This window comes from Necator americanus, chromosome IV (genome assembly GCF_031761385.1).
Source record: "Necator americanus strain Aroian chromosome IV, whole genome shotgun sequence".
In the NCBI taxonomy this organism is placed as follows: Eukaryota; Metazoa; Nematoda; class Chromadorea; order Rhabditida; family Ancylostomatidae; genus Necator; species Necator americanus.
The window spans coordinates 13,496,444-13,515,810 of NC_087374.1; the positions used below are offsets into that span (position 1 = coordinate 13,496,444).

At 40.6% G+C, this 19,367-nt stretch overlaps 2 protein-coding genes across 3 annotated transcripts; both read left to right on the plus strand.

The window, feature by feature from the left end:
• Window positions 1–32: 32 nt before the first annotated feature.
• Window positions 33–9,168, plus strand: RB195_001163 (uncharacterized protein; the record flags this gene model as incomplete). Of its 2 annotated transcripts, XM_064197814.1 has the most annotated exons (16): window positions 33–120; window positions 457–525; window positions 1,492–1,594; window positions 1,806–1,988; window positions 2,046–2,100; window positions 2,156–2,267; window positions 4,003–4,151; window positions 4,253–4,516; window positions 4,573–4,760; window positions 4,847–5,012; window positions 5,137–5,219; window positions 5,277–5,433; window positions 7,298–7,343; window positions 7,372–7,434; window positions 7,535–7,620; window positions 9,037–9,168. In XM_064197814.1, the coding sequence occupies 16 exons, from the start codon at window positions 33–35 to the stop codon at window positions 9,166–9,168; spliced, it is 1,944 nt and encodes a 647-aa protein (XP_064053694.1). The 2 variants fall into 2 exon arrangements, with proteins under 2 accessions (XP_064053694.1, XP_064053695.1); XM_064197813.1 differs by lacking the exons at window positions 33–120; window positions 457–525; window positions 9,037–9,168 and having other exon boundaries at window positions 1,500–1,594; window positions 7,298–7,434; window positions 7,535–7,586.
• RB195_001164 (uncharacterized protein) lies at window positions 8,390–9,621 on the plus strand (the record flags this gene model as incomplete). The annotated part of the gene is made up of 3 exons (XM_064197815.1): window positions 8,390–8,426; window positions 9,037–9,144; window positions 9,413–9,621. 3 exons carry the CDS (start codon window positions 8,390–8,392, stop codon window positions 9,619–9,621), a joined length of 354 nt encoding a protein of 117 aa, XP_064053696.1.
• Between the last annotated feature and the right edge of the window lie 9,746 nt (window positions 9,622–19,367).

A 19,367-nucleotide genomic window follows, 5' to 3' on the forward strand; every position in this document is an offset into this window, starting at 1 on the left:
GTCAAAGAAGCCTGATCTTTGGAGGACCATGGATGTGTTCAGAATCCACCACTTCGAAAGCAAATCCAACTATGGTCGAGTCAAAACGACATGAAGCACGGTGCGGTTGCGTCCGAAGCGGTGCGGTGGAGCGCAGCAATTAGGATCGAGTGGGGACCATGCTAGCACTCCTCCCAGCTACGCTTCGTATGGTTCCACCCCGATCCATCCTATCCTATCTCCACCGTGCCGCTTCCAGCGCAACCGCTACGCTTACGCAACTGCACCCGCTTCTTTTCGAATCCAGCTTAGGGCTAGTTCGAAAAAACCAGTATTTCTTTCCTGTACAATCACGCAGCAGAACCTCACCCTAAACTAAGGCTTTCGTCCGGAGGGAGCGTCCCTCCTAAACCAGGCACCCCCGCCGACACTAGGTCACCCGCATCTTTCATCGCGCTCACGTTTCTCTGTCTCTAGCTCAGGTCCAGGACGCAGAGGAAACACTGTCCTCACTCTCACTTCAAGTGCCCACACATCGATATCTCGGTCCGTTCTTAATCAATCGTTGTTCTTAATGATTCCTTTTTTGTTCTTCTTTTGTTTTGTATGATTGACTGCAACGATACGATGTTTTTTTTTTGCTAATTATGCTTATGCGTCCCTGTATTGTTTCACTATTTGGTCTGCTGGCTGTTGTTGATCTTATTGCTGTACTTCTTCATCGTACTGTCAGTAAATAGCTCATTTTCGTTTGTTTTTTCTCCGACAGTTGAAGCTCCATTCATAATCGTCCATGAATCTTATCAAAACCACTCATTCACTTCTTACCACGTGCTTGAACCAGGATCTATCTATACTCCGTACATACCCTTACTGTCTCTTCGACGGACTAGTCCAGCTTGCGATTTTTTTGCAGGAGCTGTTAGATATTCCAGGCTTTCACTTTTGTTTCATTCAAATTAAAAAAAAACTCTTTCATCTTTTCAATCCAAGCATCAAGACTACACTTTGAAAAGATAGACATAGTATATGCGCTTGTATTTGTCAGATATACAACATAAGGTCCTTAAAGGCATCACCCCACGAATCTGAGGTGGTACAGATCTCAGGTGGAGCATTCGTATACGGCATGGGAGACTACGGAGAGGAGAGTGATTCCGTCCATTTCTTTCTAATTGCCGTAAAAAAACGGCCCTGACTTTAGGCGTTCTGGCGCAGTATTTTCTACAGGGAGTTCGATTGGAGCGCGCCAGCCTTGTGCGGCGCCGCATCTTCCAGGCCGCTTTTTACGGCAATTAGGAAGAAATGGACGGAATCACCCTCCTCTCCGTAGTCTTCCATCCCGTATACGAATACTCCACCTTAAATCCGTACCATCTCAGATTCGTGGGGTGATGCCTTTAATGATGTGTTGTAGGACTGAAAAAGAGAGGAAAGCTGTAGGTACTGGTTATAGGTAGTTCAAAGCCAAAAAAAAAGATGAAAATTTGCTTTAAATAGCATCAGTTGCAGAAGATTCAATGACTGAGTTAGATCAGGCTGAGCTTGATCTCCTTGGCGAAGGACCTGCTGCGACGGATGGCGACCATCTGGATGAACATGCTCTTCTCGACCAGTGAGTTTAGTAAAAATTAAACTCTAGCAAGGAATAATAATATAATAGCTTTCCTTTTTCTATTTGTAGTTTGCTCTTTTCTTTATAGACGAGAATAACAGCTATTGTTACTGTGCTGTACTATGGAAGTGTTTTCTTGCTTAGGGTCTCCGAAGAGTGTTTCTTTAAAAGGAAACTTAATAACTGAAATACTCAAGTGAATAATTCGCAGGACACCTCCTCCCAGAGATGAAAATGGCATTGGCCATGTAAAAGCAGAAGAGTTAAAAAGCGAGGAAGTCGATCTTTATGACGATGCGATAGCTCCCTCATCGGGGGAGAAATCGCTTGCTCCTACGCCTGTTCGCCCAGCACAGCAGAATGGAGGAACAACGCATGCATCAGATGGTAAAAGGTAGCTTAATTTTACTTCCATTCTTCGCTTCATTCCTTTTAGAGTTTTGAGATTCAGGTACTGTTGTTACATCGGAAACTTAGTTTGGTGGGCGACAGATGCTGACGTTGGTGTAAGTTCTTTTCTTCTTCTATCACTCGGTGGCTAATTTACGTCACAATTTTCAGTTGCACATCAAAGCTATTGGAATTCCCGATCTAATCGACATGAAGTTTTTTGAGAACCGTACTAATGGTCAGAGCAAAGGATTTGCGCTGTTAGTCTTAGGAAGCGATGCATGTAGGTTTTTTTTTTCTAAAATTATCCGTATTACTTTTCAGAATGCCCTACTTGTCTTGGCCTTGAACCTGAACACTCTTTGTATGAAAACCAATTAAAATGTGCTGTCTCACCAGTCGCAAGACGAATTTTTTTATTACGTTTTCCGGCTTCACCTCCCGACACTTGGGTCTTTTTCAGAGGTCCGACAAATGCTGACCAACTTGTAAATTGAACCGCTAAATATTTTAACTCCTAGTTGACCTATCGACCTTGTCCCAAGATTACTAAATGAGATTTTCCGAAGGCTGGTGGGCGAGCAGCCTCCCGTATCCCTGCGGAGATTATCCGCAAGTGAACTGTGGAACTTCTGTTTGAAAAAAGTCTACCAAATGATGTCATCAAAAAAGTTCGAAACAAGTTACAGGCAAGCAAGCAAGCAGTGTATCTCTAAAGAATGCATAGGTTGTCTGTACGGTAAAATAGGAGACTACACTGGGGGGAGGGGGGCTGAAACTATATATCAAAGTGTTTGAACTGTTGCATCCCACATACTGAAGAAGCAGGTAGAGAACTGCATTAGGCAGTAAGCGAAAAAGTTATCCAACCTCAGCGCGAGGAAAAGAATGGTAGTGACTTCGATGTAGTATGAACTATCGACGATCACCAGTGACCTATTGGCGTTCATTAAGCAAGCTGTAGATCTCTTGAGCTGAACCCACTCAACATATAGGTTTTTAGTGACACCGCAGTGGTGAGTGTTGACGTCGGTGCGGATAAACTCCCTTGCAAAATGGCGGACATATATATATATATATATATATATATATATATATCGTTATATATATATATATATATATATATATATATCGTTACTATATACTAGGCGTTTGCTCAGTGCTCCTCAAGCTGTCTTTAGGCTTTTTTCTTCGAAACCGTACCAAAATAGAAGAAATACGGCTTGATTTATAGGCAGCATATCACGAATCTGAGGTGGTACGGATTTCAGGTGGAGTATCCGTATACGGGGTCGTAGATTATGGAGACGGGGTAGTTCCGCTCATCTCTCCCTGCACTGCAAACAGCCGGCCCTTGAATGCTGTTTTGTACGACGCCATCTATTGCAACGCTTCACCCCTTGCGCCGCTTCCGCCCTGCGATTCGTCGAAAACTAATTCGTACTGGCCCGATAGGCAGTAAGGGACTCCTACGCGTGCAACGGCGCACTGCAGTAGATGGCGTCGTACAAAACAGCATTCTGGAGGCGGTTGTTTGCAGTGATGCAGGGAGAGATGAGCGAAACCACCCCGGTTTCCATAATCTACGACACCGTATACTCCACCTGGAATCCGTACCACCCCAGATTCGTGGTATGCTGCCTTGATATTTGAGTGTCTTCTGCTCACTTATTCGCGCCGCTTATAAATTGCGGTGCCTCTACTTGTCTTGACAAGGTTCCAGCGCTCCAAAAACGTTATCCGTGTTATAGACTTGCGATCCGAGTGCATTAATTGGAGTAAATTTCTTGCAAAGAGGTAGATTTTGCAAGATGCCACATCCTTGATTATAGTTGACAGCAATAGTTATTCTGTTTTTCACTTACGCTCGGTTTAGTAGTTATTTTTTTCTGGCAGGTAAAATGTGGCAAAAGGTTGGGATTTTCTTGCAGACATTGTTTTTAAGCACATCTTCTTGTCTTTCCTTTTTACTATTATTCCGTTCCAAATTGATTAAGGAAAAGTCACATAATTTTCAGCTGTACGCACCATCACTGAACAAATGCCACAGCGTCAAATTCATGGGCAATCTCCAGTGATCCTTCCGTACACTAAAGCATCGCTGAACCGTCTGGATGAAGCAACCTCAAAAATGCAGAGTCGTCCGGACACAAAACAAAACAAGAAGGTCTCTTTTGTCTTGAAAATTTGTCTGCTTCGGGCTTTACTCGAACAAGATTAACATTCAATGACTTCTATTCTTTTTTTTTACGAATCTCATATTTCCAGGATGAAACCTGCATGAATATGGGTACAATCCGAATAGGTGCTGGTGCCGGACCCAGTGGACCTCCACCGATGATGGGACCAAGAATGGGGCCTGGAGGACCTATGAACAGTGGACCTATGCCAATGATGCAGATGAGAACTGGCCCCGGCGGCCCTCCCATGAGCATGAACTCCGCACCTATGGGTCCAGGCGGTCCTGGTCCTATGGGACCAGGTGGCATTATAAACAGGGGTCCGGTAATGATGGGACAACCCGTGAATCAGGTGATTCTTGCTTGTATTTATTAAGATCTGCTCCAGATTTATAGTACTGTTTTTAGGCCCCTATGATGAGCCGTCCAATGGGCCCTCCTGGAGTGGGCACATCGATGCCTCCAGTACAAATGGGAGGTCCTGTTCAAATGGGAGTAGCAGGACAAATGACAACAGGACCTCCTCGTCCTATGGTTGGTGGCGCCGTGCCTATGCAAGTGGGACAAGCACCACCAATGATGCAGATTCAAGCAAAGTTAGTCTGCTGGTGTTGGACCTTGCTTCACTTTCCATCAATTTTAGAATAGTATAACTTCTATCCTTTAATAGTACAAGATTTAGTCGACCTCCCCCTGGAGTTCAGTTTGGTAGTGGCCAGCAACCCGTAGTCGGTATAGGGCAGCAGCAAATGATGACCCAAGGTCCTCCTGGTGTACGTACTATGAACGCACCTCCTCAGGCCCCACAGCAACTTCTTGCACCTCATGGAGCTCATATCAACCCGCAGGTAGGAAAGTGTTGTCTCTTTGACGAGAGATGAACAGGATAAATCCAACGTATTCAACGCATTGACTAAAATTCATAGGTTTTTCTATGTTTTTGCTTGTGCTTCATAGACGTTCTCCTTATAGATGTTTCCTGGTGTGCACCAACAGCCACCTGTTCCTGGAGCGGTCAATGACGTTGAATTTGAAGAAATAATGAACAGAAATAGGTACTCTTGAAGGGAATGGGAGTTTTTCTGATTGGCTAAGTAAGCTCTTAACTTTAGAACTGTTGCTTCTTCCGCAATATCTCGAGCTGTGGCCGACGCCGCCGGTGGGGATGTCAAATCGGCTACAGAAACAATATTGACGGCTATCTCACTAATAAAGCAGAGCCGTGTGGCCCATGACGACCGATGTCGGCTGCTGGTTGCTAGCTTACAGGTACTGTTAAAGAGGCTATATTGGTTCTGAACAGTTTCGCATTTGAGTCTGCACAAGAAGTAGTATCGTGTTGTCCTTCACTCTAGATTGCAGTCGGCAGTAGAGAAATCTCTATTTTTTAAAGAGAGAATGGGTAGTGATTTGCCTACACTTCTTCAAGAAATGAAGTAGGTGTTAAGGAAAGAAAAACAGAAAAAGAAAGAAGTGTTGTTCACTTAATGCACAAAAACGTCTATTTTGTTCTTCATATTAGTACTTTGAGAACTACAGTCGCAGGATTAGCACAGATTCTGCAGAAGAAATAAAGAAATATACCTCTCCATTCGTCAAGAGATCTCGAGGAACTGATCGTAAAGGGGAGTTCCGGCTCTCGATAGTGTTGAATACGATTGCAGTCTTCAAAAATCACCAACTTTTGTGTGATGTCATGTCCTGATATCTAATGAAATGCCAGTTTAAAAGGACGAATTCAGAACAACATCAATGGCGAAATCGTTATGTCAACGGCACATCCTTTAAACACAGTGTATCACATGTATGTAAAATTTACAAAGCTCGGATCTCACCATGAGTAGACAAGAAGTAGGAGGGTAGTTCATGAACATCAGGATGGTCACACCCGGTACCCATTGTAACCAGGAAAAGGCATCTGAAACTTTGGGGCTAGAGCGGTGTCGAAGCAACGATCGGTCTTGCCGTCCGACTGCGTTACAGCTGCCCATACTCATGAACTATTCAATTTCGTGGCACAGTCTTGGAACCAGTAAGGGTGTAAACTGGGTTGAAAATTGAGGATTTCCTTCTGAATGAGATTTTGTAGATTAGAAACAACTGAGAGGTCGATGTTAATGAGAAAGAACATCTTTGTTCTTTACATCATCTGTAAAATAATGAGGGCTCCGATCTTCCCAGTTAGGTTTAAAGTGTTGGAATGAATCAGTCAGAACTGTATAATATGTTTCTTTACGAAGGTATTCATGTGCTCACTTAATCGGCTATTATCGCCTAACGCGTTTACCTGCATTTTGGCCGAGGCACGTCGTTCTCAATATAGCTCTGCTAATCTTCTTCCTAATCAATAGCAATAGCTCGCACAGAATCTATCCTTTCGTCACTGTTCCATAGTTCGTGGGACTTGATTTCTCGTATGAACTGAGTACCGATCAACTGAGTAGCGGGCAGATTTCCGTCAGGTCGGCAATGTTGGCAGGTCAGCGGAATGGTGTGTTAATACAAAAGATTCCATACTTACTCTAGGTATTTGACTGATTAGGGTAGGCTGTTGGCAGTGTGCTGAACGACAGTGCCTTTTGCAATACCTGAGTAACTTCCGCCATGCAGGCATACAGGCATACATATTATGTTGCTCGTATCTGCCATGAGCATGTACTCAAAAATCTAACTGCATTAGCACAAGCTCGACCACCGCAAGTAAGTGGTAATCGTATACAAAGGTGGGCATTACTATTTCAAGTGGCGAACATGAACATTATTCGTATAGAACTCGATTGGTGGGTCGAAATACAACATTGTGCATAAGCGCCTACTTTGTAATAAAAAGTTTTTTTTTCTCCTCCAACACTTTATGCGTAATATCTACATTCTGTAGCAAACTTTGTTGCAATATTGTTTATTACTCGGTAGAAGATGGTCTGCGATAGATTTGTTCGTCGCTGTCAAAATATCAGTTCATCAGTCAGTTCAAAATTTCCTAAGCTCTCGAAAATGTTGCCGTTTTCCACGGTCTCAAACCAAGTAGGAAGTTTTTCGCAATTGTGTCGCCATCGATCTTTGAAAGTTTTTCTGAAGATATCGAACAATGTGTCATTTAGGACTCTCTTAACTCCTAGGTTATTTATTCTAGGACACGTTGAACGGCATCGAGAATAAAGCATATGGAGGCGGAGGAAGTAGTAGTCGCAGCAAACATCGCGACAGATCTCGTAGCCGTTCGCGTGATCGTGATCGTAAGAGAAGGCGAAGAAGCCGTTCCAGAAGCCGGTAAGCTGTATTACTTATTGCTGCTTTGCTAGTGTCAATACTCACAATCATTCGTTCTCTTTCGCAAGCGCAAAAATTCCTTTCAAAGCTGTTATTTAAGTTCAAGCTCACGATCGCGTTCGCCAAGACATTCTCGCGGGCGGTACCACTGAATATGGAGTAAATTGTTGTACTTCCTTTGTAAAGGTTGGTTGATTTCTCTTGAACAGTTATATTCGCTCCGTGTCTCGTGATGCTACTTTATTACTTATCATTATTGTTCGTTTTTTATGTATCTAAATTCTTGTACGGCATGCTCCTCTCTTCCTTCCTTTTATTGCTTTGGATTTCATTTCTTTCTATTTGTCTGTTTTCGTGGACGGTACGCATATTTTCGCCGGCTTTATATTTAACTCAGGAGATGTTGTGAGTATAACAACTACATATACCTTTGAAGTTTTCTTGCAGAATTTCTAGACTTTCACATTCTTTTAGCAGTTAAATTACTAGTATTATCTTTTCATCATTATTGTTGGCACTTATCTGTATTCATTAGCGCAAAAATGGGTTCCTCGCCATAGTCCATGCGTGGTCGGGTGTCTTCTCTTCATGTGCAGCAAATTTGAGCCTTGTTCATCAGTTGCTTCTTTGGCTGTTGTTCCAAATTTTTGTTGATTTCATGGTGGCCTGCCCAACATTAACAGTTCTAAATTTTCTCATAATTTCTTACACAAATCTTTCTCAAGCCTAATACAGTCATTTTTCCTAAGGTTTTCCTCGTTTAATGCTTTTTTGCGGTCGCTTTTCATGTGTGTAAGATCTTCGTACCCAACCTATATATTCATTTACTTAGCCATGCAAATTGCTTCGAATGTTCAGCATTACCACTCGCGACCCGTTTCAATGCTCATTTCTGTGACAACGTTTGCTATTTTTTCACGTAATGCTGTGTGAACACGTCTTATTTTATATTCACATGTACGCACTCTGTAAGAAGTCAAAGTCGAGTATGAGTGCGTTGGGTTTTGCGCGATTTATTGAAGGCAAATTTTGTAGCTCAAAATTTAGTGCACAGAACTCCTAATGTTCAATTTCCTCTGAATTTATTGTATTTTCTAAGCTCTCCTTTTAATCCATCTTTGTAGTCGTGGGTATCAATTCGGATCGTGTGAAGCCTTAGTTTAGCAAATATCTTCTCGCGAGGGGTAATTCTGACAATTATAACATTGTTATTTTTGTTGTGTTCCTTTTTGGCGTACTTATATATTTGAGAGAGGAAGCTATCGATGTTAAAGATCACTGTTGTGTTTTGGCCTGTAGAATCACTCTAAATTCGGTTGTAGTGACAGTTCCTATGAATACATATACTGTTTAAAATATTTATATTTATTTCCAAAGTGTGATGTGATAATAATTTATTTCAGTAGCGTAGATAAAGAAGGGAAATATTAAATTTGTTAGAGATTTCCTCAAAGTAGTATAGTTTTCTCAGAATTGTATTGCCGTGAAATAATAGATTTTTAACTTTTTCATTTTCACTTTTGTGCAGTTAGGTTATTTGTGCTTCGTATGATTTTTTTCTGTTGGTTTATTCATTGTTTCTTAAACATCTGTCTTGTACAGGTTCTGTATTTCCACGTATGCGTAATTGGTGTGAAAGGAAGAAGAAGGGTCCTCGTGTTGCAACTACGGCGTCGCTTCATTCGCGGACATTTGTCTCGGATTCAGCTTGTATCTCTCCATATTCTATGTTGAAAATTGTTGATCTTTTGATAAACTATGTAGATCTGAGATGTTTTTCACACGGGGCATGTCACATTGTTCCACATGCCTGGTAAGCTTTTCTGTTTTCGTTTTCTTCGTGGCTGTGTTTTGGATTGTTTGTGTGGTTAGAGAATAGGAAAACGAGCTCATTTGTTGTTTGGTCCGGAAAATATTAGAAGAATTAATGTATGGTATGTTCTTTTTCAGTCTTTTCATTAAATATACTATTTTTCAGGGATCTCAACTCGTGTACGGGTCTTCAAGAGTTCAAGACGTGCTCATTTGATCTCTCTTATTTGTTCTCTACATACAACTGCCGATAAAAATGTCTCACTTTCCTGTGCAGCCTTATATTCCCGAGGGAAAATTGCGAAATTGAATTTAAGTGTTTCGAGATGTCACCCGGTGCAAGATCGCTTGAATAATTGCTCCCAGGAGGAGTGATTCGTCGCAACCTACGGTGCGGTGATGTATGACATAGTTTAGTGCATTTTGCACGAATGTGTTTGGTGAAATTGTAGATAGTGACGTTCGCTGATTGTGATGGGATTTTGAACCTACCGAAACCAACAGAAGAATAAGACATTTTTGACATTGCAGTGGATTTTGGCGTCGAAACAGTGGACCTCAATGATGATAGCTGTGGTTTTTTCAAGTTCAAATTTTCAACATAAGCGGAGGAGAGACAACATGAGAGATTCATCGTGTGGTTATTGGAAACCAGTGAAGTTTGCTCTTGCAGTGGGCACACCTGTCTAGATAACATTTGGATCGGTATATTGTAGAGAAATGCATACGGTAGCAATGATAAATCGTGAATAATTTGAACACAACTCCGTCTCATCGTATTCTTTCATTACAAAAATATGATAGCAGATTATTGATTAAATAAATTGCATGGACAAGATAGAATTGAATTCAACTCGGAATGTAGTCTAATACGGGCTTTAGTATTTACTGTCTAGGAGTATTTTCTAGTATTTTTGTTTACGTTTCTACTAAGACATTCATTTAAAGTGTACGAGACAGATTTATGCACAGTTGACGTTAAACGTGGCGTGCTGAGGTGAGGTGCCGAGTCCGTGAAGGCGTCCATCTGCTCCTCTCCACTGAGCTCCTCGGCTCGCTTTTCCTCTTATTTTTCCGTTATTTTTCTCATTATAGTGCCGGTCTAGACCAGTTCTAGCCGATTCCATTTCCCTTAGTTTTGTCGTTTGTTTTGCTGTTGAAGCTCCGCTAGAATTTTAGTTTGTAGATATTGAATTTCTCCTGCATTTCTTCATGGGTCAAAACGACAAGAAGTACGGTGCAGTTGCGCATGCGGCTGCTCTCATAGTGGCGCGGTAGAGCCTGACAGGATCGCGTGAAAATCCTTGGTAGCACCATCTACACATTGCGATAGTAGCACGTCAATTCCAACCGCCATCTTCATCGCAAGGCTTCAAACGTAGATGCTTACGCAACTGCACCGTCCTCCATGTCATTTTGACCCGTTTTAACTGTGCATAATTAGAAGCTGTTAAACCAACATTGGATGGAAGCATCATTAGTTAATTGATCAAAAGTTAATTAGTGTTATCTTAAATTACAAGAATTCACCTGGTATTACTTAAGATTATACGGATTTTCTTAGTATTATTATCACTGGTAGGAACTGAGTCGCTACAAACATGAATTCTTAGAGGCGCCATACAGCAGAACAAGCGATAAAACTAACGGAAAAGGACTTTGCTGAGAACACGTGGTCCTATTTACGAATTGTTGCACGGAAAAATGAGAAGAGCTATGAAAAACAAAAAGAGAAGAGCTCCGAAGAGTTTGCCGCGACCTGTGCAGAATCGCCACGCATCCGAGGAGGACGCAAAGCGTCAACCCGACACAGCACGTTTAACGTCATCTGTAAAAAAGAATAATCATAAACGAAACTTTCGGCTCGTTGCGACGACGAGTGGTTCTGGCGGTACTTTTCGAATGTGAGCTGTAGTTTCGTGGCGCGACCGACGCAGTCGCGACTGCACTGATTTATGCGCTCAGTGCATGCAGTGCAGCACACATGGTGGCCATTTTGCGCTGCGTCGATGTGGATTCACATGGTTCCCCCTGCCGTTGTCTCACCATAGCACAGTATCATGTTGACGTATCACATCCCTCTCCGCGCACTCCATATATATTTCAGCGCCAGGCGTGCGCTGAGTTATGGCCGAACGATGATTTGTTACCGATACACCGAAGGCCACACATGCTCAGCATCTAACTGAATGAGCTTGGCTTTTTAAGCGCACATTACGCTGTTCTTACCTAGTCGACTCATTTCGAAAATTTCAATTTCACTGAATTTTTAATTCACGTTTTGAGCATGCTCACGTATTGGGTCTCCCTTTTGTTTGCAATTTCTCTTTCTTATTATCTTGAGTCTAGAGCAAATAAATCGATTTATCTTCACCTACTATTCGTTTTTGTGACATTTGCGCCTTTCCGTCTGAGAAATTTCCCAACGGCTTACAGCAGGTTTCATCTATACCGGAACATACTGTGAGAAACCACATTTTCAAATGCACATTCTAAAATAAATGGGCTAAGTAAGGTCACAGCTAGGACTTGGATTAAGAATCGGCTAAGCAGCATGGTGTTAGAGACCGAAGTTTCCAAACGCGCAGTTTTGACAAGTGAACAATTGTTGACTAAGACCTCCAGAATACGTCGGAACCAGATGTTTCCAGAAGTTGAACAGTTTGGGTCTTCTTCTATTCCGTAAGCACCAAGCATGAATAAGCGAACAAGAGTTTCCTTATGACGAGTTGATCTCGTCGTCGTCAACCACCTGAAGTGTCTTGCGCAATGAAGTCAATCTCACCCACCTTGGATTGCGTAAGGGATAAGAATGACATAAAAATGCTAATGTATGCCTCAACAACTCCTCTTGTATGCATGTGCGACCTAAACCAAACTGATTTGATTCGTGTTTCATTCGAAAATGCTAATGCTAATTTTTCATTTTTCGTTCATTTTTTCGTGAAAAAAGAACTGGTTTTTTACTTTCCACAAATTTTTGACTACTAAATATAAAAAAATGATGTCCATACAGGAATGCATATTTTTATACATATGTGGAGATCCACAAGAGTAAATAAATCCGTGTATGCAGCAACAGTTTTCATAGGGAGAGGTTTCATGAGAAACTTCGGAAGTGTGGAAATAAAATCTTCATTATTGTCATTTCTAGCAAAATTTCAAATTTTGAAAACGGTTCTAACATTTAAAAACGAGCAACTCGTAATGTAAGAAAAAGCTTCAAATAGATCTAGCGGTGAAGCTTTTTATCAGGAATAAACTTTATGTGGTTATGTGGACCAACCTCTGTTAAATTATTTCTCCAAATCTCACCCTACGTAAGACTGAGTAATAATCTCATTCAATATTTGTATAATATATACTCTGAGTTGTATTTCTGCACGCTTTTTGTGACCGAGACACTATAAATTACCTCTACTGTGGAATGAGGTAGTAGACGAGCTCTAGTTCTGGCTATTTTTTGAGTTCAAATTTTCATAGAGGAGGAAAGAATGTCATCTAACCTTCCTTTGACAACAAACATTAAAACGACATAGGAAAGATCCTTACATACAAACTGCTGAAAATTTCGAGGAATTTCGTACAGGTTGAAACTCAAATTCACTATGTATCTCTCAGTTTTCACCTTCATTGCTTAATTCTGATTTCCCGCATCTCCGAAAAACGCGTACATTTTTGAGGAGATCACTATGCGACAGCAACCTTTCTCTAATGGGCCTCATTACATGCGGAAACGTTCAGCTGTGAATAACATCCAAAGGAAATATGCATCAGCGAAAATCGTTCGATTTTGTGCCGCTCGATTTTGTTAGCCGCTTTTTCAAAACCGAATAAACATTCTCATTATTCATTAATTCCTACACGAGCAAGGTTTTCTATCTGCATTAATGCGCATACGCTTAGTTTCAAAATTATATTCAGTGAGTATTGCTGTAGTAATTCCAGAAATTGGCTCTGCTTATGGAACTCTGTCTGTGGTAGCGTAACCGAGTAAGTTAACGGGGACTCGCTAATTTAATCGCAATCGTTCATGCAAACAATTCAATCGTAACCGGGAGGATAGTAGTGGGTGTAACGAGCATCCAAATATTGCTAGCTAACAGTGGCCGTCACTAGTACAGTTGATCTTCCAAGAATATCAAGAATCATCCGATTGCTTAGTAATTGGCGCTTGTATTTTCATATATAATGACAACGTTTGTATGCTCTCTTAATTGAACTGCCCCTGACACTTTTGTTTTCGCTTTTACTGGAATAATACGATTATTTCGCTTTTTGTCCGGTCAATATATTATTCCCGTTATCAAGTATAGGAAAATAAGAATATAATTTAACAAATTAAGGTCGTCTGGCGAAGGTTTGTCGGGCAATGACCGTCTCGCTTAACTACTGCGCTGTTCGCCTTCACGTGGTCGAGTGTTCGTGTCTGACTGACCCCTCTAATTGTGGGCGGTAAAGCGCTTTCATCCGTCGCTCTCGTTCGGGTCAACTACGGCGATAAGACGGCCAAGGTTGGCGCATCGTTATGACGACCAGACCATTACTGACTAGTTGAGGTAGTAACAGCGTCTTGAGTCAATACTATTCATCTCATTAGAGCAGACTTTGGTATCTGACAACCATGTCTAGCTTTTTAAAAACTATATTCAGTTACTCCACAAAGGGGCAACTTAAAATTCGAGGATGGGATGTGTGGGAAGAAATCTCTTGTAATTCAGCAGAGACAGAGAGTTTCGTTCTTTTCCAATTGTTTCGTTTTCAATCTTTTTAGACTCCAGACCTATTCATAGTGAAAGGCATGTCGTGTTTTCTTATCTTCTTCCTATATTGCACCTTCTGCAAGCCATTAATGATGAAGAGTGATGTGCTGTGATGAGGTGAGTGACGAGCTGGCGAGCATTGAAGTACTGAAGAAACCATACGGATATACTCACTCTTCCTTATCGTCCAGTCACCGTGCCTAATTTCACAGTTTTTTTTTCTTTTTTGGGTCTTATTTTTCTTCTAAACAAGGAAACAAAAAGACTCAAATGTGGAGCAACACCTGTTCCGAACAACCATTTCAAATTTTTCATGAAATACTTTATTGAAAAAACTGCACGTATATTTACAGCGGGGCGGGTGTGGTGTAGCGGTGAGAGGTTCCGCTTCCTGAACGATCGATCAGAGGTTCGAATGCGCCCTAGTGCTCACCAAGCCCTTCATCCCTCCGGTGTCGATAAATTGGTACCAGACTTGTCTGGGAGGATAAAAACACTGACTTGACACATCGGCTAGCCACCGCAAGTCATCGTATAGGCCAGTTACACGTTCCTGAACCTCAAACGATTCTGAATTGAAGTGAACGTGGGGGCGCATCCCAAGCGGATTGATTAGCGCCAGACACTTTATCCTTTAACTTACCTTTATATTTACAGCATCGTTTGGTCGTTCTCGTTATTAACCTATTATGCCAGAATATTCCGCTTTGATTACGAAGGACTATGCGTGTGTATTGTGGTCTCAAGGTCTCATTGTCGGTGATAGAAAAACTTAAGGGACGTTTGATTTGTCACATACACATTTGCACTGCTTTGTTAAAATGACATGACCAAATTTTTGGAATTAAATTGGATTAAAAAATGAAATAAAATGAAGCCAAGATTCAATCAAAAAGTACGACTTTTTTGCATTCCATTGAAAACCACTTGTGTTTGAAACAGAATATGTCCAAGATTGAATCAACTTCTGTAAGACAAAAAAATCAATATCCGTTAAATTTTGGAGAACAAATTGGACAGAGTTTTACGTGACACCTTTTAGCAGCTTTTTCTTTTTTGGACTAGTAAAATGAACAACCTTCTTGTTTTGTTTGTTTTTGATTGTTATGATCTTCTAGACAGAAGTTGAGGGTGGATAGAGCTCACCTGCCTCGTGAACTACCCATAATATCCGCAAAAACTCTGTAAAATGGATGGTCGTCATTTTAATTCATTTCATTTAACATCTTCTTTCTCTATCAAATTACTTTGTTCATTTTGATTTTTAGAAATTCTTGGATTTTTACAGAGCGGTGCAGAAGCAAGCAAATCTTCCTGCACTTAGCTTTTTCACTTCAGTTTTTAGGAGAAAAAATGAAACGTATTATACTACTACTTCCACCTTACATACTATTTTACGTCTCCAATAAAAAATTGAAATACTCTTTACTTGATCTTTTAAGAAATTGGAAGTATGAGACATTAAGAATAGCTTATATATTGAATCTACTCGGAAGAAAAATTAAGAATATAAATTCTACACTTCTTCCGAACTACTTTTTTCATTGTAATTTTTCAGAAACTCCTTTATTTAGAAATAACTCTGCTTTACTGTTGTGATTGTATCCATAGCTTCACCTGTGTCCTGTCCCAATCAATCCCAACCGTTCTTCGATTATCTAGAACTCTGTAACATATAAATTTCTCAAATGATGACGCCCAAACGAAAAATCACAATGAGTCTGTGCGGCAACAGTTCCATATTTAGCATTTGTAAACTTAAATCCCCTTTTAGCATCTGTTCCTGTCACCGAGCGCTTTGGATGTGTTAAAGTATAAAGGATAAAGTGTCTGGCGTTGATCAATCCGCTTGGGATGCGCCCCCACGTTCACTTCAATTCAGATTCTTTTAAGGTTCACGAACGTGTAACTGGCGTATACATGACTTCCTCGCAGACAAGTCTGCTACCAATTTATCGACCCTGGAGGCTTGGTGAGCACTAGGGCGGATTCGAACTTCTGATCGATCGTGCAGGAAGCGGAACCTCTAACCGCTACACCACACCCACTCTTGGATATGTTAAAATAAGAAGATACAGAATTCTTTCCCGACAAATAAATTCATAACCAAGATTCATCGCTTCATTTCATTCATTAAGTTCCGGTCTGCAAGTTAATGCAAAAGAACAATTTGTATGAATAAGTGCGGAAGACAATGCACTGGGGTCTCTTCACAACCGCCTTTTCGTCCACGCCTCTACAACACGGGGGGCGGAGTCACGCCGTGTGCCAGATGCACCGTGGTCCTCTCTGAGATGAATGGAATCCCTGTTTGTTTGTCGTATCATTGAGTAATTTCGTGAATCTATGGCGTGGTTAATTGATCTTTTTTCTAGAGCTGCATTTTTTGACGAGTATTTTTATTTTAACGTCTCCGTGCATTCCGCGACCGATGGTTCCCAGTTGGAAATATGCTCGGGTTCTTAGTTTTGCGATTTTTAATGCAAATATCTTTGCTCAGAAATGGATTACTCCAATAGTGCACTATTTTCTGGATAACTATCACTTCGTTGATTTCTTTTTCCCATATTCAAATCTCTACGTTCTATTTTGAAACCACCTATGAGTAGGTTTAGGGGACTTAGATCCCCAAATAGACTGCAGACAAAGAGCCTAGATGTCGGATAGTTTCCCGATTGCACAACGAACGCCACTTTGTCTTGCTTCAGTCCGCCCTCTCTCGTATTAATCTCCTCTATAATCTCTTGTGACTACCATCTCACTCATAGCCAAAGCACAACAAATATCAGATGACTTCAGCAATTTGTATGGTGATTTAGCGGATTATATTCGACTAGCAAGGAAATGTTTCCACGAAAAAATCGCCGGCACTCTCTTTCCTTCTAAATAAAGAGGTTTAAAGTCTAATTTTATACAGTAATGAGGAGATGTTTCTATTCAATTTCCGCACCTACTATTCTCGTACTTTCGTTATGCTAAAAAAATTTCTTTCGAAGTTAACAGCGCGATTCATTTCAGTGTCTTTTCTACTGACGCAGAATGAAAGTAAAAATGATAATTGTCTCATACACGTTTTTTCTTCTTCAGTCTTCCATCATCACTATTTTTTTGTTTTTCAATCCCTAAAATATTTTATATTATCGGTATAGTTCATCTTGTGAATCGGTAAATAAACATAAATGTAAAGAATTCCTCAATTCTATGCTCTTCTTCTATTCTTACATACACAGCGGATGTAAACGTGAACTTTTACGTCGGATTCAGAGATCCTTCAGAATCGCACCGTTGAAATCCTTTTTTTTCTATCAAATTTTTGAATGCTTCTTTCTAAGCCTTGCTTATAAATCTTGAGCGTTAACGAGGTGCGGAATGGCGGACTTTGGAGCAAAGAAACAAACTAATTCATTGTTGTTTTCATCCCACTAACCGCTAAGTTTAAACGGAGTTATTCCCTACATATCTGTCTAGACTGAATGAGCTGCTCAAACCATTTTTCCCCGAGAATCACCTCATTTCTGCTGTGATCCGTTATTACCATGAATCTAACTGCGTACGTCCTTTTCTCGTCACCACAAAAAAGAACGAAACTTCAATTTCTCGTATTTTTTGGCCATCACTCATGCCTTGTACTGCATATTAATGCCGTCCTATCGCTCAGAATTGGGCGATTCGAGAAAGATTCGAGCAATTCCTTGACACTTCTATTACGTCCTCAGAGAACGCCCTTTCGCGAGTTTCGAGGCGTTATCGCATGCACTGATCTGCATATTCGTACGTCTTAATAGAATCAGTGCTATGCGTCATCTGACGACCAATAGTTTGCCATGTTCATCCACTATTTTTGGGAATGATCATTGAAAATTATTCTTTCATTTTTCTTACTTCATGTTCAACTTTCCTCCGTACGAGTTCCTCTAGTTGCTGATTGTGAGCTACTTCTCCTAACTCCTGAGCTGCTTCCTCATTATTCGGTGCAGACCTGATCGTCTGACCTGTATCAATATTTACTTTTGCTCCTATCACTTAGGTGGACACCACGTCGTTAATCGACTCATCGCCCTCTGCAAGTTCAGCCACAAGTTCTTTGATCCTACTGCGTTCCTTATGTAAACCATGTTGTGAACTTTCGTTGGATTCTTCTTCCAGTTTCCTTGCCGTCATCATCTCGTTTTCGAACATTTTTCACCGCAAATTTTTAAAATTTGGTTTCTCTCTAATGAATAAGAAAATATCTAGAATGGCTCAGCTGTTAGGTGAGCTGAATATTTTCTTAGATCATGTTGAAGCTCATGAAGGTGCAATGAAACTGAATTTAAAGTTGTCGCCATACTTTATGAGTGGGTTAAAGTTTTGCGGGAGTTTATAAAAGACTCCCACAAAAGATTATTCCAGTTTCTTCTTCGTTCCTACACTTTTTAGTGTTGTACCTTCGTACAACTTTTGAATTTTCATGATTTCAAAATGAATAGGTGTTAAGATGCGTACAAGTATTATTATTTACTACTCTACTGAAAACATTGCATTCCGCTTCCACCATTTTGTCATTAACATTTTGCAACTAGACTTAGTTACATCAATCAGCACTGAGGTCTGAATTTTCCGCACTGTTCGTTTCAAATTGCATTCAGCCACTTTCTTTTCTCTGCAACGCACCAAACACTGCGACAATTTCTTCATTTGTCCAGATCTGAGCGCGTTTAATTGCATTGAACTAGCCAAATTCTACGACTACGGCGACATCCACTTCTACTTTCAAATCCTCGAGGGATTTCTTAATTTTGTGGTGCGCTTCCTCTGGGTGGTCGAAGGAACAATTTTAGATGGAATCTGAAGGGAACACTTTGCTCTAAACCGTGTTTTGCATTTCTCTTTTTGCACACGGCAGTTCTGGCTTCCTTTTTCACGATTTTTTTCATAACATAGTCTATACTCTTTTTCTAGTACTTCGTTCGGAATCGTTAGGAGCGGAAAGAAAACTGCATATATTTCGAGAGTAAAGTACATTTTCAAATTCATTAATATAATATAATTTTGGGCTCTTATCTCGAAAACAGCTACTGTAGATCACGTTCGTTATCTTCTCCATAGCCATCCTATTCAGTAAATCAAATAATTTATGACTACGCGGAAATATGGAAACTTGCAGGAAGAATCCTTCTTGAAAGCAATTCGCTTCACAAGATTCTAGATACGGTCAAGACATTGGTTTTGCTAATCTAGGCTATTTCAAGAATACTTCTTGGTTACATCTCTTTATCCGCCATTGAATAAAAGCCGCACCATGTAAAATTATGATAAGGTATTGAAAGGTACCAACTGTGTAATGAACTGTACATATCTATACAATGTTCTTTTTTG